At 39.4% G+C, this 15715-nt stretch overlaps 5 protein-coding genes across 5 annotated transcripts; all 5 read left to right on the plus strand.

Annotated features, from left to right (window-relative positions):
* The first annotated feature begins 151 nt into the window (after nt 1-151).
* On the plus strand, nt 152-1622 carry LOC111429709. Its single transcript, XM_023065661.1, has 3 exons — nt 152-259; nt 333-438; nt 1051-1622. Exons 1-3 carry the CDS (start codon nt 224-226, stop codon nt 1197-1199), a joined length of 291 nt encoding a protein of 96 aa, XP_022921429.1. The 5' UTR covers nt 152-223; the 3' UTR covers nt 1200-1622.
* Nucleotides 1623-3196: 1574 nt separating this feature from the next.
* Nucleotides 3197-6959, plus strand: LOC111463798. Its single transcript, XM_023107709.1, has 4 exons — nt 3197-3623; nt 4318-5621; nt 5842-5995; nt 6075-6959. The coding sequence occupies exons 2-4, from the start codon at nt 4443-4445 to the stop codon at nt 6704-6706; spliced, it is 1965 nt and encodes a 654-aa protein (XP_022963477.1). The 5' UTR covers nt 3197-3623; nt 4318-4442; the 3' UTR covers nt 6707-6959.
* An 889-nt stretch (nt 6960-7848) lies between these two features.
* On the plus strand, nt 7849-9282 carry LOC111430909 (dirigent protein 25-like). The gene has a single exon (XM_023067395.1). The coding sequence runs from the start codon at nt 8208-8210 to the stop codon at nt 9168-9170; it is 963 nt and encodes a 320-aa protein (XP_022923163.1). The 5' UTR covers nt 7849-8207; the 3' UTR covers nt 9171-9282.
* Nucleotides 9283-9668: 386 nt separating this feature from the next.
* On the plus strand, nt 9669-10825 carry LOC111430917 (60S ribosomal protein L35-like). Its single transcript, XM_023067401.1, has 4 exons — nt 9669-9782; nt 9908-10043; nt 10139-10295; nt 10591-10825. Exons 1-4 carry the CDS (start codon nt 9779-9781, stop codon nt 10663-10665), a joined length of 372 nt encoding a protein of 123 aa, XP_022923169.1. The 5' UTR covers nt 9669-9778; the 3' UTR covers nt 10666-10825.
* A 1265-nt stretch (nt 10826-12090) lies between these two features.
* Nucleotides 12091-15320, plus strand: LOC111430900 (ankyrin repeat-containing protein ITN1-like). Its single transcript, XM_023067384.1, has 4 exons — nt 12091-12305; nt 12439-12948; nt 13057-13466; nt 14371-15320. Exons 1-4 carry the CDS (start codon nt 12284-12286, stop codon nt 15199-15201), a joined length of 1773 nt encoding a protein of 590 aa, XP_022923152.1. The 5' UTR covers nt 12091-12283; the 3' UTR covers nt 15202-15320.
* The last annotated feature ends 395 nt before the right edge of the window (nt 15321-15715 follow it).

The raw sequence follows: 15715 nt of genomic DNA on the forward strand, positions 1-15715 counted from the left end.
AGAGGCTACTCCCTTTGTCTGCTTGGAGGATTCCTCCTTAGGGTTTGGACCCCACACACGTGGGTTCAAGACAAAGAAACTCTCCTTCACGAATCTCCTCTAATCCCTTCCCAACCAATGATCCTTAATCCCTCACGTGGGACTCCTGGCCCCACCTCCCTCTTCCCTGCCCTTATTTAAGGACCTCACCCTTCAAAACCAGATCACTTACAAGCATCAACTCATGGCAGATTCTTCTTCTGCTTCATACATACATATGGTACTTCCTTCTTTTCATTATACGACCTAAATCCGTTCTATTTGCATCATTGATACTCGATTCTTCGGTGCAGGTGCAACACTTGATCGAGAAGTGTTTGATCTTTCGCATGACCAAAGAAGAATGCATGGATGCCCTCTTCAAACATGCAAATATTTCACCCGTCATCACGTCAACAGGTAGTAGTCTTTCATTGGTTTCAATCAAACCCTTGAATGGTATGATTAAGTTGAGCTCAAACTGTGATGTCCCACATTAGTTGGGGAGAAAAACAAAACACTCTTTATAACGGTGTGGAAACCTTCCCCTAACAAACGCGTTTTAAAGCCTTGAGGGAAAACCCAAAAGGAAAAACCCAAAGAGGACAATATATGCTAGTGATGAGTTTGGGTCGTTACAAATGGTATCAAAGTTAAACACCGGACGATGTACTAGCCTTCTCGCTCTTCCCCAAAGGGTTAGAGACGAGGCGGTGTGCTAGTAAGGATGCTGGGCCCCAAAGGGGGTGGATTTGGTAGGGTCCCACATCGATTGGAGAAAGGAACGAGTGCCAGCGAGGATGTTGGGCCCCGAAGGGGGTGGATTGTGATGTTCCACATTGGTTGGGGAGGAAAACAAAACACCTTTTATAAGGGTGTGGAAACCTTCCCCTAATAAACGGATTTTAAAGTTTTGAGGGGAAGCCCGAAAGGGAAAGCCTCCCCTAACATACACGAAACCCAAAGAGGACAATATCTACTAACGGTGGGCGTGGGTCATTACACAAACACTTTACTTTACGTATTATGCAGTGTGGACCGAGTTAGAGAAGGAAAACAAGGAATTCTTCGAGACGTATGCTGAATCTCAAAGCAATAAGGATAGAATGTCCGAGGATGAGACGAGCCAAATGATCCAAAGGATGATCTTGGATTCCTCCAAAGGGGACCCTAAAACCTAAGCTTAACAATCAAACAAAAACCACATAGAGAATATGTTTGAGGTCCCCATTCAATAGTATCATACGGAAATGAGCACGGAGGATTTCATTTGGCCCCTTTGTTGGTGTAAATTGTTGTGTTTTTTTTTTTTTCCTTAACCAATCATCTTTTGCCATGTCAGCATATGTTTACTTGAAGGTATTACGTGGAACATAGCCATTGGATGATGGATGTTGCTTATCTCCACGTTCTATACATAGTTCTTTCTTGTCTTCTTATTCTTGTAGTCAAAGCAATAAAGAAAGCTCATATTAATGTGGGGGACTACATGGAAGTTGGCCTTTTCTTGTTCTAAGTCATGACCTTTTCCTATGCAAAAGGCGATGTTTATGGCTTTTTTTTCGTCACGGGTTCATAAACTATACACCCATTTACGTATCTCATTTGAATTCAAAAGGCGATCTTTATGGATTTCTTTTCGTCACGGGTTCATAATCTATAACCCAATTCCGTATCTCAATTGAATTCTCACTTATTGTTTCAAAAGTTGTAATATTATCTCCGACCTTTCGTAAACGTGTCAAAATTATTCCTTAGAATTGAAAAATGCTTATAACGTTGGACGAAAAACAGATATGTTTAAATGACGTTTTTTTAAACTTAACTCAGACATCATCATTATCAGATTGTTCCAAGTATGCCACTCATTAGAATAAAGATAGTTTTTAAAAGATCATTTAAAAAATAAGGGTAATATTGTAATTTTCACCCTAAACCCTAATGGGAGGTTAATTTTAACTATGGTTAAATCCACAAGACTTTTCCTCTATTTATTTATTTTATTTTTAAAATCAATCTTTTAATAACTTGAAATTTAATCCATTACGCTAATGCTTTAATTAATGATTAAATTTATACGTTAATTTTTATAATAAATATGTATTACAACTAAATAACTTGCTATTTTATATAATAATGTTGATTTGATATATAATTTTAATACCGTTTAATTTTTAATATTCAATCTACAATATTATTTTTATTTATAAAAAGTACGAAAATATATCTTAATCATTTGAGTTAGTGTATTATTTTTAAAAGCACTATAATTAAAGTATTAATTAGTCTAAATTAATTTAGATCTTTCATTCCCATTTTTTAATTGCATGTTGATAGAATTATTTAAAAATAATAATACAATAATAAATAAATAAAAATAAAAATTTCAAACTATGTTCAATGATAATTATTTATTCATAAAAAATATTGGGCTTTTAAAAAATATTATAGGAGACCACCTTAAATTATTTATTTATTTATTTATTTATTTATTTGTTGTTTTCCAAAGTTACCATAAATTCACATAAAATCTATTTGAAGAGACAAAAATAAAATATTCTTCAATATTATCCTAATAAATATTATATAAAAGAAAAATACTTTCTCGTGTATCGATGTAGTATACAAGCAGTTCATCCTATACACCACTATTAAATTTTTTATTATTAAAAGATAGGTTGAAAATTTTAAAATTTTTATTTTCTCAATTTTAATTATCATAAATTTAACGATGATGTGTAGAAATAAATCATCACGATGATATAATATATAATATAAATTACGTGCTTAAATTTAAAAAAAATAAAATAATAAATAACGTAAGAAATGAATCAAACCCGAGTAGTTTGTGCTTAAATAAATATTATAATGAATAAGACAAGATAAGGAGTGTATTAGGTGCTGTCTTAATAATTAAAGGAATAAATTATTTATACGAATATAATAAAGAAAGGCTGCCCTGATTTAGGTCAAAATTTATTCATGATGAGGCATATCAATTCCAATTATTAATTATGGGGATAATTTGTAGTGAGTGAGTGCGCGTGAGTGCGCGTGCAAATTGAGGAGTGAGTGCGCGTGCGAAAATTGAGGAGTGGAAATATCAAAACTAAAAAAATTGATTTTTTCACGTATTGTTATGAAATGAATTGTGGGCGACTATGGTGCAGTTGCAGACAAGGTTACTGCCTTATGTTGGCGCGTAATTTTCTGAATACGACAATGGGAAAAAGGGTAAGAAGATACCCAAATCATATGCATCAAATCTCCTAGACTTTCATTTTCTCAGCCATTTTCTCGCCGGACGCGCCTCTTTCGTTCCCTTTGCTATCAGTATCGTGTAGCGAAGGGAAAGATCGATTACCCATCTTCCAGATTTGTGCTCCCCGACATCTATCTGTGTTTGACCTGGAATTGTTTGGATTTGATTGCTTTTTGCTTTGCCACTTGGTCGGTGTGTCCGGTTTTTTGTTCTTATCAGCTAAGTTTGGAAGTGGGTTCGAGTTGATCTAGTGGTGGCTCTTATGAGAGGGGGATTTCGGATGATCTGGAGGTTTCTTTAGCTGTTTTGAATTAGCGTTTTGCTGCAAAAGTTCTGAAAAAAGGTTGAGTTTCTTCTTTAGATCTTTGTGTTTGATTTCTGGATTTGTTTTCTCTGTTTTTTTGATACTATTTATACCAAATTCAATGATTATGCTTCTGGGTTTGTGCTGTTTTTAGTGTTTATTAATTGAGTGGGCTGTGGTTCTTATGGCGTTTCAATGATTTTGTTCTATTGTTGTCTCTTGGAATTTGTGGGTTAACGTAGGACGGTTGTGAGAGCTTATGCTCAAAGTGGACAATATCATACCATTGTAGAGAGTCGAGATTCTTAACATGGTATCAGAGTCATGCCCTTAACTTAGTCATGTCAATAGAATCCTCAAATGTTGAACAAAGAAGTTGTGAGTCTCGAAGGTGTAGTCAAATGTGACTCAAGTATCGAACAAAGGGTTTACTTTGTTCGAGGACTCTAGAAAAGGAGTCGAGCCTCGATTAGGGAGAGGTTGTTCGAGGGCTCCATAGGCCTTAGGATAGGCTCTATAGTGTACTTTGTTTGAAGGGAGGATTGTTGAGAATTGTTGGGAGGGAGTTCAAAACAAAGCCACGAGAGCTTATGCTCGAAGTGGACAATATCATACCCTTCACCTATGAATTAGAAGTTCGTAGAGAAACAGAGTCCTTGATACCCTTTTTCTTTCTTATATTTTCCATGAAACACTTCTAAAGCTCATTAAACTGTCTTGTTACCTTATTCAGGAAGCAAGGAGGGAAGACAAAAGTAAGCTTTTGAATGTTCTGCTTTTGTAATTGACACGTTTATATACTTCACTTGAGGTCAGGGCTTGTCTACCTTAAAGTTTGGTCGGTAAAGTTTCTCCAAGATGGAGCCTACACAGTGTTCAGCTAGTGTTCTTGAAGCATTGATGGGCTTTGATGAGCTGCAATCCGAGCACCGTGCTTCAGGGCATTCTCGAGTTCTTTCCGAGCGTTATTTACAAAGGGTTGCTTCCATTGGAGGAACCCAAAAGAAGAAATCCCCCTCTAAATGTCAGCCATTTAGGATGACCATAGAAGAGCCACCAGAAGTCTTTTCGATACGCAACGTGTTATGGGATCGGGAGCACTTTTCGATACGCAATTTCATGAACGAAAAGCACTTTTCAACAGATGAGATTATACTGACGTCAAAGGATTTTCATGACTTACCGGAGGTCATAGATTCTATGGACATCTCACCAAGACATACTAGAACAAAAGATAATACGTTCAACCATGTCGAAAATGGACCGAACGTGTCAAAGCCACATAACAATGCGCATAGAAAAGATGAAGACAAGCGTTCCTGCTTCATTTTGGTCGAGTCGTACAAGGGCGGAGAATCCAGGGAGAAAGTAATAGAAGAACAAAGGAAGAATGGAAATTTGATGCTATCTAAACAAGGTAGGAGCATGAATGAAATGTTTATACTCCCTCATTATGCAACTTTTCCCAGTGATTTGAATTGCAAGCCTGTCGTGTACGATTTCCCGAACCGTGTTTGTTTGAATAAGGATCATTTGCATTCTGGCAGTCCGTTGTGCTTGAGCTGCAAGGATCGAAGATTCGATCGACTCGGTAAAAAATCCCACAGGTCGGGACTCGATTCTGCTTATACAGTGATTGCAAGATCTAGAATCAGGAGCAGGTACGAGGCGCTTCGAAATACATGGTTCTTAAAGCCTGAAGGTCTCGGTACTTGGCTTCAATACAAGCCGTTGAATACGAGATCCAATAAAAAGAATGATTCGGAACCCTCTTCGAAATTAAGCTCTAAAAAGTTGAGGATTTTTCCTTGCCCTGATTCAGTGAGCGATCATGTCGACAACGATGGCTGTATCGTTGGTAATGATCTGAAGACCCGAGTTGAGAAAAATGGCCTTTGTGATCAGCATTCTGTAAACTCGCTATCATCAAACAGCAATCGGGCCCTAGAGCAACCTTCATTGTCCAGCATCGTTCCAGAGACTGACGGTCATTCATCTACCAACTCGTGCCGTGCGACATGTACCTCTATCCAACAGGTTCCATATTGCCTTCATTAGAACTTTGCACGAAGTAGAATGTACTGAATTTGGTCAATGTTACTTTTGGCTAGTTGGGGTCGGTTTTTTTTACTAAATTATGCAACGTACGGTTAGGCTGATCGATACTAACCTTCATTCCAAGTGAATGGTGGACGGTTAACTTTGACCGAACTAGTTAACTTTCTCGTTTAAAAAGTTCACTTTCAATGAATTGCAGGATGGTCTTTCGTTCGAACGTTACGATAGCAAAGAGCTAGATTCCATTGTGAGGTTGGAGGAGTTTTATCAACCGAGCCCAGTTTCAGTCCTTGAACGACGTTTTAAAGAAGAAGCATTTTCGAGTTCCGAGTCCTCAGGCGTTAACGGTAGAGGTGAGCTATCTTATGACTATATTATGATTTCAAGTTCTAAAAGCTCTCTCCTTCCTCATCTAACATATTGTGGCTGTAGAACTTGACCTTCTGATGTGGGACACCCCGGGAACTAACTCAGACGAACATGAATTGTTCGTATCGAGTGAGGAGGATGATGGAGAAGGATCGATATGCAATTCTGATGAAATTTATGATATAATGAGCACGTTCAAGTTCAAAGATAGTCGTGATTTTTCATACCTAGTCGATGTCATAAGCGAGGCAGGCTTGCATCGTAGGAACCTAGAGAAGGGTTATGTTTTGTGGCATGATCAGGAACGTCATGTCATTAGCCCCTCGGTTTTCGAGGCGTTAGAGAAGAAGTTCGGGGAACAAGTTTCTTGGAGGAGATCAGAAAGAAAGCTTCTCTTTGACCGAATAAATTCCGGGTTAGCTGAACTCTTTCGGTCGTTTGTTGGTGTGCCCGAATGGGCAAAGCCTGTCTCGAGAAGGTGTAGGCCATTGCTCGACCAGGAAATGGTCGAGGACGAAGTATGGACCCTTCTCGATAGCCAAGAAAAGGAAGGGAACAAAGATTTAGTCGATAAACAGTTCGGGAAGGAGATCGGGTGGATAGATCTCGGAGATGAGATCGGTTCTATTTGTAGGGAACTAGAGGGATTGCTGATCATTGAGCTTGTTGCAGAGGTTGGTAGCAGCATCATATGATTTTGAATGGTATGATATATAGTTTTCATAGACAAACATTATAGCATACAAAAACAGTGAATTGTTTCTTTTCTTTTCCTTTTTTTAAAGAAAAGGTGAGTCATATATTTGTGTATAGGAAACAGTTTTGATCTTGTTTCAAGTGTTTGATGAGGATGTATTCTTTAATTCATGAGTGGAACCAGAGTTCATTGTTGTTAAGTGTGACAGATTGATATCATTTTTATACATCAAAGCGTTTTGTGATGCCAACTGTGGCGGATTGAGTTATATGTTTGTGTGTTTGTAACGACACAAGCCCACCGTTAGTAGATATTGTCCTCTTTGGGTTGACCTTTCGAGCTTTCCCTTAAGGTTTTTAAAACGTGTCTGCTAGAGAGAGGTTTCGTTCTCCTCCATAACTGATGTAGGATCTCACAATCCACCCCCTTTCAGGGCCCAGCGTCCTTGTTGGCACTCCGCCTCGTGTCCACCTTGATTCTCCCCAATCGATGTGGAATCTCACAATCCACCTCCCTTCTGGGTCCCGCGTCTTTGCTGGCACATTGCCTCGTGTCCACCCTGATCCTCCCCAACCAATGTGGAATCTCACAATCAACTCCCTCCTGGGCCCTGCGTCCTTGCTGGCACATTGCCTTGTGTCCACCTGAATCCTCCCCAACCGATGTGAGATCTCACAATCTGCCCCCCTTTGGAACCCAGTGCTCTCCTTGCTGACACACCACCTCGTGTCCACCCCCCTTCAGGGCTCAGCCTCCTCGCTGATACATCGCCCGGTGTCGGGCTCTGATACCATTTATAACGGCCCAAGCCCACCACTAGTAGATATTGTCATCTATGGGCTTTCCCTTTCGAGCTTCCTCTTAAGGTTTTTTGTCCATGCCCCTTCAGGGCTTAGCCTCTTCGCTGATACATCGCCCGGTGTCGGGCTCTGATACCATTTATAACGGCCCAAGCCCACCACTAGTAGATATTGTCATCTTTGAGCTTTCCCTTTCGAGCTTCCCCTCAAGGTTTTTTGTCCACCTCGCTGATACATCGCTCGGTGTCAGGCTCTAATACCATTTGTAACGACCCAAGCCCACCACTAGTAGATATTGTCATCTTTGGACTTTCCCTTTCGGGTTTCCCTTCAAGGTTTTTAAAACGTGTCTGCTAGAGAGAAATTTCCACACCCTTATGCTTCGTTCTCCTCCCGAACCGAGGTGGGATCCCACAGTAGAAACCTTCGTGTTCTTGTTGGTGATTCGGAAGTTGAGCCAATCCTCTTGACCAATCTTTAATTTTCAGGCTGTTTCTGGTATGCTTTCTGATAAACTATTGATACCTAAACCAATACACCATTGAACAAAGAGTTATTCACCAACTCCATGTCAGCCACTTCCATTTCCTTCTAGCCTGATCTCTTATATATATATAAGCTCGCACAGATTACCCTCAACCCCATCATCAAGGTTACCAAGAACACAAGTTCTATTAGCTCTTCCTTCAGCTTCCTCTCATGGAGTCTTGCAGAGTTCTCTACTTCCCTATTAAGGACATAGCCTGCCTTCTTCTGCTATGCTTGATGTGTTTATCTGTTAACTCGGCCAGACTTCTTGATGAGCAGCCACAGGTTCCGGTGGGTACTCCGGTTGGATCCAACGTCGTCGGGACGCCTGTTGGCAATCTGGGTCAACCTAGTTTGGGTGGGACACCGGTTGGTAATCTGGGGCTAGGAGCTACTACCCCTTCAACAACTCTACCTAGTCCTGGCGGTATTGAAGATGATCATGTCTTAACCTTCTTCATGCATGATATCCTTGGCGGTTCGAACCCGACAGCTCGGGCGGTTACAGGGGCGGTTAACAATCCCGCACTCAATGGCCAGCTTCCCTTTGCCAAACCCAATGGAGCAGTTTTATCAGTTGGCAATGGTGTCCCCCAGAGTAATGGAAACAGTGGTTTGATTAACAACAACAACCTCCCCTTTCTGGTTGGCCTAGGCGGAGCTACATCGCCATTGTTGCAAAACAATGGCGGCGGCGGCGGCGGGAACAACTTCAATGGCGGGTTTAGCTTTCCATCTGTTAATGCTGGACAGCTCCCATCTGGAGTATCGATACAGCAGCTCATGTTCGGCACCATGACAGTGATCGACGATGAGCTCACGGAAGGACACGAGCTCAACTCTGGCTTAATTGGAAAAGCACAAGGATTCTACGTTGTGAGCTCGGAGGATGGAAACAGTCAAACAATGGCATTCACAACCATGTTTCAGAGCGGCCATTACGTCGATAGCCTAAGCTTCTTCGGAGTTCATCGGACCGCCGTGTCGGAGTCGCACTTGGCCATCATGGGAGGCACCGGAAAATATGTAAATGCAAAGGGATATGCCAATGTGAAGACTCTTCCAGGCGCCAACCAGCAGCAAACTGATGGAGTAGAAACTTTGCTGCAATTCACTGTTTACATCAGTTACTAAAAGCACTGTCGTTTTATCATTGATCCTTGAATTGAAAATATGTATTAGTTAATCTGTTTGTTTATGAATTTCTTGTCTGAAATGAAAGCTTATGAATCGAACATTTTATATTCTCTTATTTTTCCCACGTTTTTAATCCAAAATTAAAGATCGTCTCTGTCCCATTTTTTATATTTTTTAAAAATTTTAAAATTATGCCGTAATATTAAAATTTAAATTTTTAGAAATTATATTTAACAATATATTATAGATTTTTTTTATGAAATTAGTGAGAAATTATATTAAAAGGTAAAAGTTATAAATTGAAAAATTAATATAAAAAATGGAGTTTTTTTTTTTTTTTTTTGCGCAAAATAAATGGAAATTATCGCGAGATACAAACGAAGCCCAAGACTAATTGGGCCGGATTAATTGAGTGGGCTAAAACGGCCCTTATTTTGAGGCTCAAAAGGGCAAATTAGTCAATTCGAAAGATTATAATATCACAACCTTTTTCTTGTTCCCAGAAGCCCTAGTCTTCACAGTAGCAGCTCTTTTCACCCGGTTCCATCGTCTCTTCCTAGGGTTTCGCCGCGGGCGGCGCAGAGTCGAAGAGGACGCTAGAAGAAATGGGTTAGTTCTAAAGAAATCTTATCATTATTGAAATTAGACGTTCTCGATTCAGATTCTGGCTCTCTTGTTTCTTGAGGAAAACGATGGAGTTTATGTTGTTGAATTTGATGTTTTTTGGTTTGTAGCGAGGATTAAGGTTCACGAGTTGAGGCAGAAATCGAAGGCTGATCTGTTGACACAGCTTAAAGATCTTAAGGCGGAGCTTTCTCTCCTTCGAGTTGCTAAAGTTACTGGCGGAGCACCAAACAAGCTATCCAAAATGTGATTTCCTTTTCCTCGAGTCTGTTTTTAGGTTTTTTCCGCAATGCATATCATTGTGTTGTTGAATTTGTTGTTCTTTGTGGTTGATTTTGCAGCAAGGTGGTAAGATTATCGATCGCTCAAGTTTTGACAGTAATTTCACAGAAGCAGAAAGCAGCGTTGAGGGAAGCTTACAAGAAGAAGAAGCTTTTGCCTCTCGATCTGCGTCCAAAGAAGACCAGAGCCATTCGTAGAAGGCTCACCAAGCACCAGGTAACTCTTCGGCTTTATCCTGTTTCCTTCCTTCACTCTTTTTGCCTCCAAGTATGGACTATGTTCATGTGCAATCTCCATTGCAAAAAATAGTGCCAAACTAGTTGTTGGCGATTTGATTTTTCAAGAGAGATTTGGATGAGGAATAGTAAATCATTATTGAATTTGGCTTTGGATGCAAATGCTGGCGAAGATACAACCTTGATTCCTGTTCTAATCACTTTCAGTGCTGTTAGCTGGTTGGTAGTCGATTTCTTTCGACCATATTGTTGAGTGAAACCAATTTCTCATGCAGGCATCTCTGGTAACTGAGCGACAGAAGAAAAAGGAGATGTACTATCCATTGAGGAAATATGCTATTAAGGTGTAGTAGTATTGTCTTGTGTTCTTGTGGACAAGTTTTGTCTCGTGTTCCTGATAATCTTATGTCTGATACTCTTTAATCTTTCCCCCCAAAACCGAAATGTTTGATTTCCATAGACAGTTCTATATTTTTACAGATAGCGTAAGTTCAATTTCTGCTATTCCTTTCTTGAAAAATCTTTAGCTTTCTTTTATCGGCTTGTTTGATTGCTTCAGTTTCCTTGTCTGGAAGGAAGATTGTTTATATAGAAAAAATTAAAATATTGTCATAGAACTGTTCTAACAATTCTTAAATATTAAAACAAATTATGAAAATAATTTTTAAGTAAATCGATCTTGTAAATTAAACCAATAACTCCTAAAATAGCTTCTTCTTTTTTTTCTTTTTTTTTTTCACCACAAATTCATAATTGAAAATCACTCTCCACAATGATATGATATGCTCCACTTTGAGCATAAGTTTTTATGGTTTTGTTTTGAGCTTTCTCAAAAGGCCTCATACCAATGGAGTTAGTATTCCTCACTTATAAACTTATGATCATTCTCTAAATTAGCAGATGATACACAAATAGAGAAAATAATAGATGCGGGACTTTTATCATCCAACAATCATTGATACACAATACAACAATCACTTATACACGACTAGAGAAAAAAAAAAGCTCTTTTATTTTGTAATCCACTCGTCTTCGAGCTCAATTTCAAAATGTGTTTATTTGGTATTATTTGGTAAATAACATAGAAAAAGAATAAATCTTGACTAAAGTATTTTTCATTTTTTAAGTACTAAAATTGAAATATTTTTTTAACATTTTTCAAAATGTTTGAAGTTTAATATAATATTTTCCAAATTAAAATTTATATTCAAAATATTTTTCTATTTAGCCTAATTATTATAGGTTTTAAGGAATGCCCCTTAATTTAATGTCCGCAGTTTATTTGACAAAATATATTAAGCTATAAAGTTAATCTTTATAATCTAAAAATATATATAATTTAATATTTATATTTTCAAATGTTAGAATTAGTTTTATAATTTAATAGAACTCCTCTATAATTTTTTTTATCAAACTATAAAAACAATTTATAAGTATATTTATGGCGCCATTAAAATTATATTTTATTATATTGTTTTATTAATTATTGGGACAAAATTTTGAATTTGAGATATTAATATTCTCCCGGTCAACCAGGAACCGAATCTAATATTATTTAAGCGCAGTTCATTCAATTGGGCTGCTATACAGAAAATAATAATACTCATTTTCTTTAATTAAAAAAACGATAATTCCACTAACCGGTAACCGGTAAAGTTTTTGCGGCAACCACTGCAATGAATAGTACGACGAGGAACAGTGGAGTTGAAAGAAATGGACCTTTATTTTATTTTATTAAAAAAAACTGAAAAGTATATATATACTTTTTTTTTTTTTTTTGTTCTCTTCGGCATAATTTCCAAGTGCTTTCCTCTGATCTCCTTTTTCCTTGTCGATTGTATTTATCTGATTATCTTTCCGCTACTTTATCAGAAGCCATCTCTCTCACTGACTTCGCAGCCAGAATCTCCGCTATTGAAGTATTGGAGTAGGATAATTGTTTGAGTTCTTGTTGACTCTCGGTTGAAGATGGGCAGTTCTTCAGCTCAAGGTGAAGTTAATCTGCTAGTGTGGAATTTTTGTTTGATTTTTGTGATTTGGTATTTGCTGTTTGGATTTAAATCTGTGCTATGTATGATCTTTGGGAGGCGTGGAGTGATTTTGTTTGTTTTTTGGATTTTCAGTGGTAGTGGATGGTGTTGGAGATTTGGAGAAGGGGATGTTGAGTCTATCATCAAATCGAAACCCTCTGGGTGAACTCTCGCCGACGCCGTCTCCGTCGTCGACTGCGACGGCTCCGGCTCTGGTTCTATCTAATTCGGGGAAGCGGATAGACCAAGCGGGGAAGAAGAAGTACGTGAAGCAAGTAACCGGACGGCACAACGATACTGAGCTTCATCTGGCGGCGCAGCGGGGAGATCTGGCCGCCGTGAAGCAGATTCTCGATGATATTGATTCACAGATGGTGAAAACTCTTAGTGGCGCCGATTTCGATGCGGAGGTCGCTGAGGTTCGGTCGTTAGTGGTGAACGAGGTCAACGAATTGGGGGAAACGGCTCTGTTCACTGCCGCGGAAAGAGGACACATAGAGGTCGTTAAGGAGCTACTGAAGTACTCCAATAAAGAGACGCTCACAACGAAGAACAGGTCTGCTTTCGATCCGTTGCATATTGCTGCAAGTCAAGGACACCATGGTAAGAATCTCGATCTCATCTTCTGTTTGGTAACGAAGATCCTACGATTAGATCTCATATTCTCCACTTGGAAAACTGGGAATGATACTAAGCTAATTTGAATTGAAGCAATTGTCAAGGAGCTTCTTGATCATGAACCTTCTCTAAGCAAAACGATTGGACCGTCGGGTGCAACTCCACTCATTACAGCAGCAGCAAGAGGCCACACAGCCGTAGTCGAGGAATTGCTTAACAAAGATCGTAGCCTGCTAGAGATTTGTAGATCTAATGGTAAAAATGCATTGCATTTTGCTGTGCGCCCTGGGCATACTGAAATTGTAAGATTGTTGCTCAGCAAAGATCAACAGCTAGCAAGAAGAAATGACAAGAAGGGCCAAACGGCACTGCACATGGCTGTCAAAGGGCAAAGTCGTGATGTGGTGAAGTTGCTTCTTGATGCAGATCCTGCCATTGTTATGCTTCCTGATAAGTTTGGGAACACAGCGCTGCACGTCGCTACGAGGAAAAAGCGTGTGGAGGTAATTAACTTGATTGCTTTTGTGGATGTTGCCTTGTTTATCTTTGATAACTTAGACTGTGAGATCCCACATCGGTTGAGGAGGAGAACGAAACACCCTTTGTAAGGGTGTGGAAACCTCTTCCTAGCAGATGCGTTTTAAAACCTTGAGGGGAAGCCCGAAGAGGACAATATCTGCTAACAGTGGGTTTGGGCTGCTACATAAACATTTTTTAAAACTCTCTCGTGCCGATCTTTTACGGGAAAATCTGGAGAACTAGCATTGAAATGGGATGTTCGGAAATTAGATCGTTGAAAATGAGACTGTGTTTAGAGTGTGCAGTACTAATAGGTTGGGAATACGTGATAAAGGAGGATATAATGGCTTGGTATGTTGGAATACTGGCATTGAAATGAAAAGTTTATCATTTTAGGTCCAATTGATGAACGCTTGCCCTGACTGTGACACACGGAGTTATATGCTATCTAAGCCATTGTGTTGCCTTCCTCGCTTATAGCCTATAACATTGTTTTCAATTTTTCTTTTAATCTTGCTTTCAAACTCTCTCTCGAAAATCTCTCAGCCCCATTTTCTAAAAATCTTCTTCTTAGGGCCAAAGGCTTGAGTCTACGTCGTCCGGCCGTAGGCAAGGCGATTTCGAGTTGGCTGACTCACTTGGTGCTGAGAGTGAGTACCACACAATTGCTTATAAACGTCTCGAGGGGTGCAATTGTGATAATCAACCTTTGGTTTTGAAAATTAAGTTTAGCTTATAAACACTATTTTCACTCGTGTAGGTCGTTATATTATCTACTTTTTACATCAAAATTGAAGAGAAATAGTTTAGTTTTTCTATACTAAATATGCATCCTGTGTTCATATGGAAGGACCCGAAATTTACATCCTTTGTCTTCAAACTTTGCAGATAGTACAGGAGTTGTTGCTCCTCCCAGATACCAATGTGAATGCATTATCCAGAGACCACAAAACTGCTTTTGACATAGCGGAGGAGCTTCCTCTTTCAGAAGAGTCATCAGAAATTAAGGACTGTCTTTCTCGCTACGGTGCTGTCAGAGCCAATGAACTGAACCAACCAAGAGACGAATTGCGGAATACAGTGACTCAAATTAAGAAAGATGTTCATACCCAACTTGAACAAACCAGAAAAACAAACAAAAATGTACACAACATCTCCAAAGAGCTAAGAAAGCTGCACAGGGAAGGAATCAACAATGCAACCAATTCAGTCACCGTGGTGGCTGTCCTCTTTGCCACAGTTGCTTTTGCAGCCATCTTTACGGTACCCGGTGGCGACACGGAGCAAGGAACAGCTGTTGTCGTGGGCTCTGGTTCTTTTAAAATCTTCTTCATCTTCAACGCAATTGCGTTGTTTACGTCGTTAGCAGTCGTGGTGGTGCAGATTACATTAGTCAGAGGTGAGACGAAAGCAGAACGACGAGTCGTGGAGATTATTAATAAACTTATGTGGCTGGCTTCTGTTTGTACTTCGGTTGCATTCATGGCGTCGTCTTATATCGTAGTTGGGCGTAAATATGAATGGGCTGCAGTTGTGATCACTGTGGTTGGAGGTGTGATTATGGCAGGTGTTCTTGGTACCATGACTTACTATGTTGTGAAGTCCAAGAGAAATCGGTCGATCAGGAAGAAGGAAAAGAGCGCTAGACGGAGTGGCTCGAACTCATGGCATCACTCCGACTTCTCAAATTCAGAAGTTGATCGAATTTACGCTCTGTAGAAACTGGAATTTGACAAGACATTGAAGTTAGAAGCTCAAATGTTTGTATGTACGTATGCCTAAGCTCAATTCACTCTTTCAATAAGATTGATATCTTACGACACCAGTTTTACATGAAAGATACATGTTAATCCATAGCTACAAGCGTGTGGATGAAATTGAGAAAGTCGATTGGTGTCGACATGAAGGATGCATGTTATAAACCATTGTCGTAGGGGAGTGGTAAAACCGAGAAAGTTGGTTGGTATCTTATCGATACCAATTTTACATGAAAGATGCATGTTAATCCATAAATGTGGGGGCGTGGACGAATTCGAGGAAGTCAATTGGTGTCGACATGATGGATGCATGTTAATTCATTGTTGTAGGGGAGTGGCTGAAATCGAGAAAGTCGGTTGGTATCTTATGGTCATCAATTTTACATGAAGGGTGCATGTTATTACATAGTTATAGGGGAGTGGATGAAATCAAAAAAGTCAATAGGTATCTTATCGATACCAAGCCAGACACCGAA

This window comes from Cucurbita moschata, unplaced genomic scaffold, assembly GCF_002738365.1.
Source record: "Cucurbita moschata cultivar Rifu unplaced genomic scaffold, Cmos_1.0 Cmo_Scf00002, whole genome shotgun sequence".
Taxonomy (NCBI): Eukaryota; Viridiplantae; Streptophyta; class Magnoliopsida; order Cucurbitales; family Cucurbitaceae; genus Cucurbita; species Cucurbita moschata.

What these genes read in the sequence shown, in the direction of transcription:
- LOC111429709 (XM_023065661.1), top strand. Translation starts at nt 224, where the DNA reads ATGGCAGATTCTTCTTCTGCTTCATACATACATATG. An exon ending in CTGCTTCATACATACATATG is followed by an intron (nt 260 to 332) that starts GTACTTCCTTCT and finishes TCTTCGGTGCAG; the next exon opens with GTGCAACACTTGATCGAGAA. An exon ending in ACCCGTCATCACGTCAACAG is followed by an intron (nt 439 to 1,050) that starts GTAGTAGTCTTT and finishes CGTATTATGCAG; the next exon opens with TGTGGACCGAGTTAGAGAAG.
- LOC111463798 (XM_023107709.1), top strand. Translation starts at nt 4,443, where the DNA reads ATGGAGCCTACACAGTGTTCAGCTAGTGTTCTTGAAGCATTGATGGGC. An exon ending in CATGTACCTCTATCCAACAG is followed by an intron (nt 5,622 to 5,841) that starts GTTCCATATTGC and finishes AATGAATTGCAG; the next exon opens with GATGGTCTTTCGTTCGAACG. An exon ending in CTCAGGCGTTAACGGTAGAG is followed by an intron (nt 5,996 to 6,074) that starts GTGAGCTATCTT and finishes TTGTGGCTGTAG; the next exon opens with AACTTGACCTTCTGATGTGG.
- LOC111430909 (XM_023067395.1), top strand. Translation starts at nt 8,208, where the DNA reads ATGGAGTCTTGCAGAGTTCTCTACTTCCCTATTAAGGACATAGCCTGC.
- LOC111430917 (XM_023067401.1), top strand. An exon ending in CCAAACAAGCTATCCAAAAT is followed by an intron (nt 10,044 to 10,138) that starts GTGATTTCCTTT and finishes TTGATTTTGCAG; the next exon opens with CAAGGTGGTAAGATTATCGA. An exon ending in GAAGGCTCACCAAGCACCAG is followed by an intron (nt 10,296 to 10,590) that starts GTAACTCTTCGG and finishes TTTCTCATGCAG; the next exon opens with GCATCTCTGGTAACTGAGCG.
- LOC111430900 (XM_023067384.1), top strand. Translation starts at nt 12,284, where the DNA reads ATGGGCAGTTCTTCAGCTCAAG. An exon ending in GGGCAGTTCTTCAGCTCAAG is followed by an intron (nt 12,306 to 12,438) that starts GTGAAGTTAATC and finishes TTGGATTTTCAG; the next exon opens with TGGTAGTGGATGGTGTTGGA. An exon ending in CGAGGAAAAAGCGTGTGGAG is followed by an intron (nt 13,467 to 14,370) that starts GTAATTAACTTG and finishes CAAACTTTGCAG; the next exon opens with ATAGTACAGGAGTTGTTGCT.